The sequence below is a fragment of the Clytia hemisphaerica genome, unplaced genomic scaffold, assembly GCF_902728285.1.
Source record: "Clytia hemisphaerica strain Z4C2 unplaced genomic scaffold, Clytia hemisphaerica genome assembly, whole genome shotgun sequence".
Classification (NCBI taxonomy): Eukaryota; Metazoa; Cnidaria; class Hydrozoa; order Leptothecata; family Clytiidae; genus Clytia; species Clytia hemisphaerica.
The window spans coordinates 1,200,381-1,215,559 of NW_027104338.1; the positions used below are offsets into that span (position 1 = coordinate 1,200,381).

Sequence of the window (15,179 nt, forward strand, 5' to 3'; positions counted from 1 at the left end):
ATTAATCCTAGCTCTAAACAATCTTTCCAACGCAATATCTAAATATGCTACAATGGCATTGCGCGGAAAGGGGTCTGACCCCCCTTCTTAAATGATCCCCCAACCTTTAAAAATGCCTATCCCCCAAGGGTTTCGGGCTGAATTTTTGGTAAAAAGGGAAGTGAAACAGTAAAGAAAAATTAAGTGTGGCAAATATAATACTACTTTTTAGTAAAATAAAGAACTTCCTTTCGTGCAGACCAAATTTCATAACAGCGCTGGATAATATTCTACAATATATGTAAGCCCCCCCCCTTCTTAAACGATCCCCCCCCCTCCTTGCTATCCCTCCCCTTTTTAGTAAAAATTTCTGACCCCCCTCCCCTTCTTCACTTTTTTGGAAGGTGTCATCCCCCCCGGGGGGGTCCGAACTATGATAATGGAAACAAAAAAACAAGCAAAACCAAAATTAGTGCACATTTTATAGCAAATGGAGAACATTACCATACATACGTATTCCAACAGAAAAGCCACGAATCTATGCACTTGATGTGAAAATTCACATTCACAATTTAAAGAATTTCTTTCAAGTCGTTGTAACTAATTAAAGTCTAATTATGTTACGTTAGCTTTTTAAATGGCTTGTTTTTGTAGAGGAGGCCTTTGGGGAGTTCAGGAATTCACTGAATTGGAATCGGGTTTGTCACAGATTTATAAAGCCCGAATGGGTAGATGTCGCGCTTTAAGCCATTGCAGGCAAAAAAAGTTGAATATCGGAAAGAATATTGTTGCTATTGTTTTCAAAAACCTGCAAAGCCTCTGATTGGTCAAGCGCTGAAATTCTATTGTAGAGTCACGTGACCTAGGTAGGATTTCCTACCTAACCACGGCTCACTTTTCATCAGCCGAAGCACGAAATTTAGCCCTTCGGGCTTTATAAATCTATGGGTTTGTCGAACATTAGCAGCCCAGGCATCACTTAGATGGCGAAATCCTCTATAGTCTACTTCACTGGACTCAGCGCCATCAAAAAGCAAAGTTCAGTCAGAAGTAGACTCTAGTCTAGTCGAATATGACCATGATAACAGAGGAAATACCAGTGATCTATAGCTGAAGGTTAGAGAATAATCTTTCCTAGGCAAAAGAAAGTGATGCCTTAAAGTGTTTACCACCTTCCTGATGCCAGATCCGCATCAGATCTAGCATTTTGTTAGTTTAAGCATGACACCTAGGACGCGCAACTTATTTCTTGCTTTAAAAAATGCTTATATACAGTTGACGCTCTCTAATTTGACGTTCTACTATTCGATACGCTCTATTATTCGATAATATTGAAAGTCCCTGTCAACAAAAAAATCTTATAAACGACGCTCTACTATTCGATACGCTCCCTTATTCGATGAAAATCAGATTCCCCTTGAAAATCGAATTAGAGAGCGTCAACTGTATAACAAATAGAGGGGTGAAATAAGTTGAAAAGTCGAAAATTTTCTTCGTCGCTCAACCATGGTGGGCGACGTATTTTTCTGGCCCCCTCAATTCGATTCGCACGTCCAACTTTGGTCTAAGTTAGAATTTATCCTAGTTTGAAGAGTATAAGAAACTTAAGAATGTTTATTGCCTGAAATCTTTACTTTATTTTGAAAACAATAGAGATTCTAAACAAAGTCATGACAGTAGATGAATATTAATTTGTAAGAAAGAGTGTTAGTTTTAAGTAAAAGCATAGTCCTTATAAAAACCCTAGTCTGGAAGATTGTTACCAAGTACTCCTCTTAGGATTGGTTTAAGATTTAATCACATGATCAAAAAGTGAACAAAAAAACGCAAGCTCAAGTAAATAACAATGGAAAGATACAAAAAGATTCCACACCAGGGATTTTTATACGGACTATGGCAAAAGGTAACTTTGCGCTATGTTTGTTAGTAGATGCTGGTTAGGTTGCGACCAAGGTAAGTATTATTTCATAAGCTTTGAGTCTCCATTCATCTAACGTTCAGATCATTGTGTATCATTGTTTGATTTCAGCATTGTTGGCGCTTCCAGAAAATGTAACGAACTACTTTTATAAAAGGTTTCATTTTTTCAAATTCTTCAAAATTCATTGTTTAATTTCATTGGCTGCTTTTAATGATGTTTCATAATTGACTCCATCAAATTCTTCGATCAACATTTCATCCACGGTTCCAGGGTCCAAACAATGTACCATTACTCCATATCTCCCTGGGTACGCTCTTGGCATGTAAAAACTATGAATACCGCAAATTTTACAGAATTTATGTTTGGCTTGATGTGTATTATACGTGTATGTTGTTATGTTTTCTTCACCTTGGATTAGTTTGAATTTGTTAGCAGGGACGTACATAAGGTGTTGTTTTTTGACACAAATTGAACAATTGCAACGCACACAATTCAGGATCCTGAATGATAAAATAAGTTAAAATTGAGTTTAAAATCCCATGAAAAATATTCAGGATATTCATGACGTAATGTTTCCACGGAAAGACCCCAGTTTTTGCCAGTTGTGGAAAATTTTTGTCTAGTTTAAATTTGCCATTAATGGCTAAAAACCGAGGTATTTCCGTAGAAAATATTACGTCATGAAAATCATGAATACAGTTGAGTCTGTCAAAAGTGGACATGGTATAAATAAAGCGGACATTTCTGTAAGACGAACAATTTTCTTTGGAATGGAATGTTTTAGGATCAAACTAAATTTAACAAGAAATACACATCTGAAGCATAAAATGGCATTTTCGTGAAGGTAAAATCTTACTTTGGGATAATTAGTAATTTAAAGTTAAGATTGTTCTTTAAATACCATGCTTAGGGTTGTTTGCGAAATTCCATGATGGTGATATTCTTAGCATATTCTTAATTTTTTTGGCCATTTTTAACAAGAACATTCTTATAAAGTATATTCAAAAAGTATATAAAAAAAGCTTGTACACTTATAAAACGGATACTCTATAAAACGGACACTTTCCGCACATAATTACATTTTTCCCATAAAAAACTAAAGCGGACATAAGATATTTAAGTCATTTATTGTTTAGGTCAATTTCCATGATGAGGCTCCGTGCGTCTCATTATATACCAGCAGTTTTGCATACCTACGATTTTGACTCAGCTCCATTGTAAAAGGCCACATGCTTCCTATCGTCTTAATAAAGAGGGGTCAAGATTTATTTGGGATTACCTTGGAGCGTACATTTCATAACGCACAGCGCCGCAATGGCAACCACCAGTATGTCTCACTTCTTCAGCGTTAACCATTCTCTATCTTGATGTGGGTTGTTGCTTGGTATTTTTATTTATTTTTGTCTCTGTAAAACGTAAAAAAGATAAGCAAATTTTGACTGTTTTAGAGAGATGACAGTGGAGTTGCCATTGCACAAACACGGAAAAGTGGGGTCAAAATTTGCTTGATATATGGAGGCGGGCTGACCTGGCTATGCGAGGTAAGATAGATTTCCAAACGTTACGTCACAATTCTTGACGAATCAAATGGCTAAAAATAGATCACGTGACGTTCGAAAATTTACCAAACCTCACCTAGCCAGCCAACCTCCATATGAACAGTACCTTATGGAAATTTTGAGTTATATAAACTTGTTTATAAAGGTGTTTTACATGAAGCAAAGGAGCTTTCCTGAAGGCATCAGTAGATTTGTTCGATTATGGAGACAATCGTGTTAAACAAGTTCGAATTATGGACACTCCAGTGTACTAAAGTACTAAATTACAAGAAAATAATGCATCTCTTTTCCAAAAAAAGTAGAAACAAAAAATCTACAAGGACAAATATTTAAAATCTAACCAAGCAAGTAAAAGTAAGTGTCTAAAACGACCCTTTTAAACACACATGACTCAAGTTTAGTAATATAAATTTGGGTGATGGAAAATATTTCAACCAATCCTTGATGCCGTGCGCAAAATAAACATTCCGAGCATCAAAGAAAAATAGCTCTTAATCGGACCACTTGTGCTGATCACACTTTTTATATAAAAAAAAAAGATCGAAAACAAATTTAAGAACAGTCTTATTTTTCAGATTTTAGAACTTACTAAGAAATGCATACTTTAAAGGGGAGAAAATTTTGCGGAAAAAAAACTTGCAATTTTTCGCGAATTTGGTATAATTCATCAAAAATATAGACAACGTCCATCATTCAATAATGATCAGTCATATCACATCAGATCAAGCATACACGTTTTTTTATAAGAACAAACTATGTAAGAACATAAGGCTTCGGTGGCCAAAATCTTAAGAGCAAGTTAAGAACACTTTAAGGCTTCGTGGGCTCTAAAACACCTGTATTCTTAGGAAAACGGACAAAAATACTCGTAAAAAAACGTGTAGTTCAAGCAGGACTAAGAAAATAAAAAATCATCTAAATCTTTTGATTTAAGAATATTTCTGATTTTGCAAATGCATGAACGTTCTTTCCCGCGAAATTTTCTTTTCCCCTAAAGTAGTAGGGTGGCTAAAGAAAGTTATAGTAGCATTAAAATTCTCTACAAAATTAGGAACTACAAATAATACAAGTAATAGTTTAAGTATGAAATGCATGCGTTTTAAATCATTTATTGCAGACCCTCATTGATTTCCCCGTGTGTGTAATATATTAGAAAAATATGTATAAATTCCAAAAATTTGTACGAATTAACTAGAAATTAACGAATAATAAAATTATCAAAAAATTGTTTTAAAATATATCATATCAACAAAATAAAAAATATAGTTCATTAACCAATTTCATTTATTCACCCCCATCATACAATTCCTTAAATGTTCCTATGCACTAACTAACTATATTTAAATTTAAAAATAAAAGAAACTTGAATCCCACCTATTTGACTAGATAAAAGATATAATACGCTCAAACTTTAGAACAGGGAATGTCGCGGAAAAATTGAGTTTACTTAAAAAACCTGCGAGAAAAATAGTCCATCTCCAATTTTTCATTTGGTCACGGTGAAAACTGACAGCGTGGGTCGAGGTGCTTCTCGGTCCAGACCTACCGGAATAGGAGCGTAAAATATGATATAAAGTATCATCATATATGATACTATACATAGAAATTAATGGATTGACGATGCGAAACTAAAGTATACAGCGTACATATAACTTAAACTTCACCAGGAGTTCACCTTGCATCGCCTACGCCAAGCTCCAAACCTGACACAGCCATAATGGGCGTGTCAAGAATGTAATAGAACCATTATACACAAAAACAAAGATAAACTACATCGTTCCGAGGTGGCAGAAACTATGACCGGATAAAGGTATCAATAGCGAGTTTATGTATTTACACTTTTGAGGACGGTAAAGTGACTGAAGCGATTTGGAATAACCCGCAGTTCTGACCCGCAAAATCGAGGACGGTAAAAGTGCTGACTTACCGTCGTCCTCAGCTAGTTAGGATCTAGTCAAATTAGAACCTTACCGTCTCCGTCGCTGAAAAACACACATACATAAACTCGGTAATAACGTGATTAAGGGAGTCTGGATCAGCTTGGATTAACTCGGTCATTCCATAACACTTTCGTTTTAAAACTCGTTGTAAGAGCGTCACATGGAGAGAGAGAATCCAAAAAAAAGCGTCAATCGCAAAACGTATTTGTTTGAACGAAGATATTGCTAAGTAATTCCAAGATACCAAAATGCTTCTGAAGAGATAGTGGGGATCAACTCGGATCAACTCGTTTTAGCATACCCGGATATTTACCACCGGATGACGTTGAAGAGTTCCGTAATAAATGACTGTCTCTTACCACACTACCATTACTAGTGATTTTCTCGGTTTCTTTGTCTTGATTTTTCTCAGACTCGTTTTCATCCAGCTTTGAAAAAGCGGGTGTTGCGTAGGTATACGCACTGAAAAAAAATGAGAAAAATTCCAAGTTCAATCATGAAAAATCAAAGTGATGAAAAGGTATAGTAGTGAAAGTCTTTTTAAAGTGGTGCCTCGGCATTCTGACATTTTTTTTCAGATACTACCAATTTGTTTCTTTGCACAAAATACAAAATACGGAAAATATTCAGAGAAAAGCAGGAGATAAACTAAGAAATAAACGAACAAAATAATAAAGAATGGATGGATGAATGGATAAAACTTACAGGACCTCAAGGTAGAAGGTCCAAAAAAGAAAGAGAAAAGTAAAGATCTTAATGTTTGTTCCAAACTTTAGCGCAAGAGTTCAATTTCTGAAAAATTTTTAACTCATTTTACATACATTATTATAGTAATTCGAAAGTTGTGAAAATTTGTGTTTTGAAGTGATTTGACTAAAGTAGTTAGAAAGTTATCCGTATTTAAGGGTTTTACGATTTTAAGTGGGTTTTTTGTTTGATTATCACGATGGAAGCATATAGATTGATTACTTTTTGATAGATACATGCATCATAAAAAAAACAAGTTTCATGTTAAGGAGAAATAAATTCTTTAAACTAAAATAAAATACCTTGTTTTCTTTATACTGGATTTTGAAGGTGAATTAGTCATGACGATTTCGTTGTTTTCATTGCTGGTTAGCGTGAAAGGGTCGTCTACCAAGCCAACCGAACTGTATCTGTTGATAGGGAAAGAAAAAAGGTAATCAAACCATCAAAAAAGTAATACACGGGATTTACTGTGCATTGTACATGAAAATTATTTTCCGTCAGGGGAAACCTTATCACTTTTTTTAAGGTTTGTGTTACCATCCTTTGACGATGTCCCGAGGATTTTTTCGTGGAAAACACCTCCACTTGCCACGAAATTCGTCAGTTTTCCACAACTAAGTTTTCCCCTTTTATCAGGTATGAAAAAAGTATAACTAACCTTTGTTCAGCGTCTTCTTCCCAATTATCATCCTCTTCTGCTGACTCATCAACATCTACATACAACACTTCCATCGTGATGTCACCGTGCACGCGCGACAAAACGTGAACCGCTTGTGAGTGCGTCGAATCTTTCAGATCAGTGGCGTTGACGGAGAGGATTGCGTCACCGACGTAAAGGTCTTGGCAACGTTGCGCAGGCATGTCTTCGTGTATTTCAGAAATTATAATAGGGACGCCGTGCTCTTTACCACCCTAGAAAACAGTAAAAATAAGATAATTTGTCATATGAAGGTGAGCAAAAATTAGTATTTAAAGTCACCTTAAAGAAACTTAAAATGGACGAGGTTCCATTCTAAATTAACACCACAGAAATATTTTCTTAAACTCTTACTTGTTGTATAGACTATAAATAAAGAAACATTTGCAGTTTTGAAAACAAGCAATCTCTATGTAATAGCTACCGTGATGGAGATTCCAAGCCCCTCGTGTTTTTCTCTTCGCATTTTCACCAACCGTGCTTCTCCTATCCCCCTCTTCTTTCGTTGAACACTCGCCACGTCGTCATCTTCATTAATCTCTTCTCTGGGCGGCACTTTAGATGTTACTTTGTTGTTCACGCCTGGTCGCCCTCGACACGCCCTGATGACAGTTTTGTGTCGGTGGAGATGAATTTCGGATTCGATTTGATTCCAAAGCAAGTTGTGTTCTTCACTTTTGAGATTCCTTCCAAGTAACTGTATCTGTTGTATCCTGAAAAAATAATTCAAAATTTTTTTATTGAAAATAATCATTAACATCATCGATCTTTAAAAGTACCAAATAATTATGATAAATAGATCCCTGTAACCTCAAGCTTTACAACTTTAGGATCAACTAAGCAAGATAAAAGGAGCACTATAGCAAGTTGAAAACAAAACAGTGTTCAAAGAACAGTCGTCATTCTTATAAGGAATTGGAATTCGATTTCAAATTTTCATACTGTGAAGAAATGTATATAATAAAATTGCAATATCAAAACAACCACGTTCTACACATGTATGATAATTGGACGAGGCTTAATTTCATGAAAAGCCATCATATCCACTGACCTATCATTCAAAACCTTGGACTAAAGTTATATCCACACCAACTTCAATCAGAGCTCGAAGAAATGAACAGAAGCACCCAAATCAAAAGGACCTACCTGCCAGCGAGTTCTTTGTCAAGATATTTCGCAGCTAAACGTGCACCGTATACTTCACCTTGCAATGTCAAGACGTCTCTTCGAAGGTTATCATTTTCTTTTTGGTACTGGTTGACTTCAGCTTTCAGTTGTGTTTCTTTCATTGCATCTCTTCGGAATGTAGTCAATTCGTTTTCCTGAAGAAATATATTGACTTCTATCAAAGTTCATAATATAAACCTGCGGTGATACAGTAGAGTCTCTTTAACTCGAACCTGTACTTTAACTCGAGCAAGTCTTTTCGTCCCTTCAGTTTAAAATGCCTTATAAACCTTTAACACATTTCTCAACTCAAACCAGGCTGGACTTAAAAAATTGTTGGTTTGCCGTCACCCGACCGACCCGACCTCGAAACCTGCCGACCCAAAAAATTTTATTGCCATTTAAAGAAGATTTTTTTTCCTTCAAAAACTTCAAACAATAAAAAATCAAAACTCGTATCTTGTTTGTCTCAAGCATTAGAATCGTAAATTCGCTGCTAGCACTTCTGTTTTTTATTCAAAATTACCTAAACAAACTGTTAACCCTTCCATGGACGAAAATTTCATAAATCGCCAAAATAAAATAAAATTCCGACCGAGCGACCCACCTCCAAAATCTAGGGTCGGGTGACGGCAAACCAACAATGTTTTAAGCCCAGCCCCAATTTCATTTTAGTAATGAAAAGATAAATTATTTTCATAATATTAACAATTTTAAAGTGTTAGTGGAAAATGGTCATTCTTAACAAGATTTATGAAAATCTAATACCCAGATTATAATAGTGGACGAACTAGAAATGTCCAAAAATTAAAGTACTCAAAATTTGACATTTGAGTTGCAATAATAATGTAACTATAAACTGCTTATTGTCTCCAAACCGAGAATTTTACATTTAAAAGGTATATTTTAACTTAAGTGTCTCCGTTTCATATCAGACACAGGACAGTGTCTTGCTATTTATATATTGTGCTGATAAAGGCAAAAAAATATTTGCTCTACATCCAATGTGAGAAAGCTTGTGAATTAAAATTGATGAGTAAACAAACGATATCACTCTTATTTAAAAACAAAACCTTTTTAAATACCTTACCAATCTATTCAATATCACGTTTGAGTCGATAGGATTTTCTGCATTAGTATTCGAATGGAGTTGCAATTGAACTGCATGTAACTGAAGTAAAGTATTTTTCAATTCTTTTTCCATCACTGTTACTTTAGCCTGTGATTCGGTCATCGACGTCCTCAGTGATAGCAACTCTGCCTAGAGCAAGAAAATATAAGATTCTAAGGATATGATTTAAAATTACATGAATGGACACTTCATAGAGTCTTCAGAGCTTACAGTATATGGCCCCCAAAACGGAGACGGCCCCCAAAACGGAGGTTGTCATTAAAATGAGGATTCTGACTTGTACCAGTGGATACCCCTTAAAACCACATACCCCTTAAAACCCACAATGTTGCATTTTTGGCTTTCATAACTACCAGATTTAATTTTATGTGGTATGTTTCACTTTTTTACAACCTCTTATAAATGTTCTTTCATAAAATACCAAATTTTAAGGATTTTAAAGATGCTAAAGTATCTTAAAATTCGAAGTTATTCAAAATTTTATCAAAAATCCCTTCAAAAAATCAGGTTTTTTGGACTTAGAAATTACACAATTGAATTTAAGGTCATAAAACCTATACTTTTTAGATACCTATACTTATGGTAGGTATGAAAAAATCATTTTCATCTTCGTGAATAGACCCCAACGAAAATGACAGGCCCTTAAAATTCTACTTTAAAGCACTTTTATGGTGATGATCAATAAAATCTGAAAATCGACTTTCTCAAAACCTGGTCATGTTGCATACCAAAATGTCACAAATTTGATGGAGATTTAGAAAAACATTAGAACCATAGGTCAAAAATGAAGCGAATGAAGGTTTTGGCCTTTCGTAGCCGTTTTTGACGAAAAAACCACACACAATTGCATTATGGGCATGAAATCCTGAAAAATGAAAATATTGTTGTGGGAATGAATTTCTAGCAAGTCTTTGAACCATTGAATCACGAAGCACAACACCAAATTTGTATCCATCAGCTTGAGTATCCCGTTAGCAAGGGTCGGACTTTGTGGTTTTTAGCCTTATTTTTGTAGGTTTTAAGGGGTATTTTGATTTTAACACAATATTTTTGAGATCATTTAGGTACTAATGGTATATTCATAACATTAGTAACTTTACAGTGAATCACTGTTCAAAATTTGAGGTCAAAAGAACTTTTTTGTAAAAAGTTATTCGAGAAAAACCATTTTGTAGGTTTTAAGGGGTAAATAGCTAAAACTGCACTTTTTCACTTCCTCGTGAAAAACTGAAAACTGTTTTCTACAAAACATCACTGCTAGGGAAGACAATCATAGACAACGTACTTTCAACACAAAAAGTTTCAGCCTTACACTCCAACTAAACAATGAGATAGAGGGTACCACTTTTTATTGTGGGTTTTAAGGGGTATCCACTGGTAGATTTATCAGAATTAAACGATTTTTGTTTATTTAGAAAGAATGATGGTTATACTAAAAGAGGAGCATGTTTTTGATGGTTTGAGACAGATTCAAAATAACATATTTGCGTATGAAGGAGATATTTTAACACCAAAATTAGATAAAAATTGCATATAACTCACTCTAGCTCCTTGGATATTGAAAATAAGTTATGAAAATGGGGTATAGGAAACTTTCTACACCTAATGCCGTTCAGAAAATGCAGATACATCTGTGACTTTAGAGAGGATGGGTAAAAGATATAGCATCTTAAAGGTCAACCAGTATTTTGGGACCCTAGAATCAGTATTGATAAAACCGAAAATTCTAAATATGAGAAACAGCAAAAAATCTTGGAATTCCATTCCTATCAGGTTGAGTTAATAGCTTATAACAAAAAATTAATATTATATATAAAAAGTTTCGCTGAATCAGCAAAAATGGCAAATTCTGTCATTATTCTGCAAAAGGAGAAAAATACCTTTAAAGCTTAATATTTTCAGTTTCAGTTAAGCTTTTCTTCTCAAATTTTCACAGCTTTTTCCATACATGAATGGAACTATTTCCAAAAGACATTGATTTTCAGAAACTTGATTAAGGCGTTGTTAAATCTAAATTGTCATTTTGAAAATTTCGAAATTTTCAATTTGGACTTTGCAATACCGAAAATCTTGAAATATTTCAAAAAAATCATAAATTTTACATCTATCAGGTCGTAAATTTAAGGGAAAACACAAATATTTTCATAGTTTTTCCTCCTATTACCACTGGGCTTAATAATTTGATTTTAACTACACCTCCGTTTTGGGGGCCCCAAACCTGCATTTTGACAACCAGGGGTATACTGTAAAAATTTTATCAAACTAATTTATGCCCAAAACCCTCTAAATCACATTTCAAAACTATGTTCAAAATTTTGTATTACTATCTTAAAGATATCGCGAGAAATCGCTAAAATTGCAAACCTCCGTTTTGGGGGCCACTAGAAAAAAGCTACCTATCTTTAAGCGATTGAAAAATATTGTTGAAATTGAAAATTTTGAAAAAGAACTGTCGGGAAATAAAGTAGAGATGTTAAAGTTTTGCATGCAAGAAAAATTTTTGTAAAACGTCTTTTCCTCTAGCTTTGAGAAAAATTTTAAATTTGATCGCCGTTTTGGGGGCCACATACTGTAAGAGGTGATTCTGATTTTTAATCCATGGGAATTTTTAAATTTTATGTGTAATGAGACACAAACCATGTTAAAGAACTAGTAACAACATGGTTCAGAGTTTTCATTCATCTCAAAATAACCTAAAAAGGTCATAATATAATTCCTCGTTATCGTTAATTATGACCTGAGAAAGTCTCAAAGGTTTCGTTTATTGTTTAATGACCAATGTGTTTGTTCATTACAGTACTTTACAGTATTTTTTAATCCAAATTTTCAATAGCCAGTCAATAACAATAGACGATATCGGCTTTACATGAAAACTCAGATTTGATCCCCGAGAATTCCCCACAATGCTTTGCGCGGAAAAAAGTTCACGGTAAAATTTTTTCTGCACAAAGCATTGTGGGGAATTCTCAGGGATCAAATCTGAGTTTTTATGTAAAGCCGATATCGTCTATTGATTTTGCTCGAATGAAATTGATCGGGTGAAGCAGTCGGATATTATCAAATTTTGCTTTCCCCCAGTTATTTGACGATTTTGCGGTTCCCCCATATGGTTAACATAAAAATACCTTAAATCAAGTTTAAAGTTTTGGAAAACTTGTAAATATAGCCTTGAAACTGCTTGAAAATGAAGTTTTATTGAAAAATTGGTTTGGATTTTATTGCTTTAAACAGGTCTTCTACAAGATCACTTTGAGATCAGTGAAGTTACCTATGCAATCAAAATTTCCAAAATTTTTTCATTTCCCCCCAAAAATGGGGCAAAAATCAGAATGTTCACCCCCGCTTGCTCTTTATATCCCTGAGGTCAGCCATTATAATTTACCTCAAATTTAGCATTAGATTGAAAGATAGTCTGTGATTTGTGTGCCAGCTGAGCAAAGGCTGATGAAAGAGCAGTCAATTTTTGTCGTCCAGCAAAAGTGATTTCCGACTGGTCTTCATCAATATCGCCAAGCAAAACATCTAATTCCACAAATGCTTTATCAAATTCTTTCTCCAGTAAATCTAACCACCGAAACATTGGCGCAGCTAACGACATTTTAATCTTTATCCTGAAATTGAAAGCAGTAGTTGGTGATAGTTTAGCCAATAATATCAAATAAAAGTGAAAGGGTTTCATTATTTTTTATTCAGACTCTGAAAGATGGAAATTATGTATGAATTGCTCCTTAAAAGTTTTTATTTTTTTTAACTTTATACAAAAAGCACTTTGCCTTGCCATCCTCCATCTTGAATTGTATGCTAAATACAAGAACGAAAAAGCCGTGGTTGGATTTAGTTGGAAAATATGCAAAACATATGCAAGTTTACACAAAGATTAAAAAGACAACAAAGCATCTTTATAAAGAAATATTATAATCATTAGAACAATAAAAGATGGAATTTCTTAATCCAAAAAGAAATATTTACAGTACAACAAAAGCCTTTTAGAAATTTGTTTTTAAAAACATATAGCATATTCTGTTTTCATGCCATTCACGAAAACGGAGTACACCCATCAACTTTCAAAACACGCAAACTGAAAGCAGTAATTATGACGTCACACATTCTTTCCCGTACAAGAAAATATTAAAACCCCCGTTTTGATATACAAGGTCAAGCCCAACACGTCAGTAAAAGCTGCTGTAAATCAGTGGGTTCAGTGTAAATCATTCTCCTGGGAATAGAACGGCCAAACGATCAAATCAAAACATTGATCTGAACCTGCTGAATGTGTGACGTCATTATTACTGCTTTCAGTTTGCGTGTTTTGAAAGTTTGATGTATGTACTCTGTCTTAGTGGAATTTTTTAATGGCATGGAAAACAGAATATGCAATGTCTTTAAGAACAAATTTCTAAAAGGCTTTTGTTGTTTTGTAAATATTTCTTTTTGGATTAAGAAATTCCATCTTTTATTGTTCTAATGATTATAATATTTCTTTATTAGATGATTTGTTGTCTTTGTTGTCTTTGTTGATCTTTGTGTAAACTTGCATATGTTTTGCATATTTTCCAACTAAATCCAACCACGGCTTTTACTTCCTCTATTTTTGGATACAATTCAAGATAGCGGATGGAAAGGCGAAAAGGTCTATATATAATGCCAATTATGCATGTAAGTTTTATATTAATTCTTGATATGCGTAAGTCATTGGGCCATTCCAGAAAATTTTTATTAGCCCCCGTCGGACGACATGCAATTTTTAATTTTTCTAGCCTCAGAAATAATTTTTCTTTTCCAGTGGTGGTCAGAAATTCCGATAAAAATCCATGCACTTTTGCAAAATGCATCGGAAATTCCACTCTTTTTTCCAGACGATCTTAATCGAACGGAATCAACGACCGAACTAGTTGAACCAAATCGAATGCAATTGACCGATTGAAATTTGATTGTGGAACGCAATCGAATCTCAATCGAACGTCAAAATTCTGGGTAATATTTGATTGGTTCGATTGTTGTTTGACTGCATGCGATTGTCGTTCAACTGTGTTTGATTGCCATTTAATCGTCTTTCGACCGCGTTTGATTGCTCTATGCTCTAAAGAAGGCCGATTTTCCATCATAAATCAAAGAAGAGTGTTTGACGCCCTCTGATGTCCCGAAAACATACAATTCGCCACTTTCGTGACACGTTCGCAACCGTAAGGAAAGGATAATGATTCGTCACTTGACCTTATTCGGCAATTTGTCCTTCTGCCATCATGATAACACTTTCTTTTCTTATCCCGCCCTTACTAGCTTCAGGCCGAATCCTTAGGTCATGGTTCAAAACCACATGTTTTCCCGTGCAAAAAAAAGAAGCGCTTCAATGTTTAGCCAAGAAAAAGAACGGGAACCATGACGCAACCGCCAGCACCGCGCAATCGGAAATTTCGAATTTTGGTAAAAACTTTTGCCCTTGGAAATCCTGTGTCGTCCGCCCCCTGTTACAGACCAGTCAGGACCTCTTTGGTCTTTTTTAACATTAGTTCAGATAGAATAAAAACATACCTGATCAACACAACCAAACCTTCTGTCTTGCGTTTACTCTTTCCTTCACAACAACTTTCGTTTTTGATTATGTACCGGGTGCCTCAGAAAAAAACTTTGGACGTTTGGCGAGCCACTGAGGCCGAACAAAGTCTTGTTTAGACTCAAAACAACTTTTATTAGAAAGAGGACATGCTAACTTAAATTTTGCGGTATAACTTTTTAAGTTTGGTCAAGTAGTTGTCAAGTTATAAGCTTTTGAAGTCAAAATTCACTTTTCGAAAAGTGTAAAAAACACGTAAAAAAAGGTGTATTAAATTTATGCAAATAATGAAAAAAATAGCTCAGTATTTGACTTATTTAACGACTTTTACGACATAATTAATTGTTAAAATACTTTTAAAAGCAGTTTTCGTTTACAACATAGTCAGTTTTTAGTAAATAGTCAGTTTTTTAGAAATATTTGAAAAAAATTCTTATCGAAAACGCTTAAAAATGCTTAATTTAATACCCTTTTATTACG

The 15,179-nt window shown here is 34.5% G+C and overlaps 1 protein-coding gene and 1 long non-coding RNA gene across 2 annotated transcripts; both read right to left on the bottom strand.

Annotated features, from left to right (window-relative positions):
- Nucleotides 1-2,200: 2,200 nt before the first annotated feature.
- On the bottom strand, nt 2,201-3,308 carry LOC136817826 (uncharacterized). The gene is made up of 2 exons (XR_010848160.1): nt 3,180-3,308; nt 2,201-2,400 (listed from the first exon to the last, which is right to left on the bottom strand). It is a non-coding gene; the product is annotated as an uncharacterized lncRNA (long non-coding RNA).
- Nucleotides 3,309-5,475: 2,167 nt separating this feature from the next.
- On the bottom strand, nt 5,476-12,798 carry LOC136817957 (Golgi-associated PDZ and coiled-coil motif-containing protein-like). The gene is made up of 7 exons (XM_067074305.1): nt 12,528-12,798; nt 9,104-9,274; nt 7,993-8,168; nt 7,271-7,559; nt 6,808-7,061; nt 6,449-6,556; nt 5,476-5,861 (listed from the first exon to the last, which is right to left on the bottom strand). Exons 1-7 carry the CDS (start codon nt 12,741-12,743, stop codon nt 5,672-5,674), a joined length of 1,404 nt encoding a protein of 467 aa, XP_066930406.1. The 5' UTR covers nt 12,744-12,798; the 3' UTR covers nt 5,476-5,671.
- Nucleotides 12,799-15,179: the final 2,381 nt, after the last annotated feature.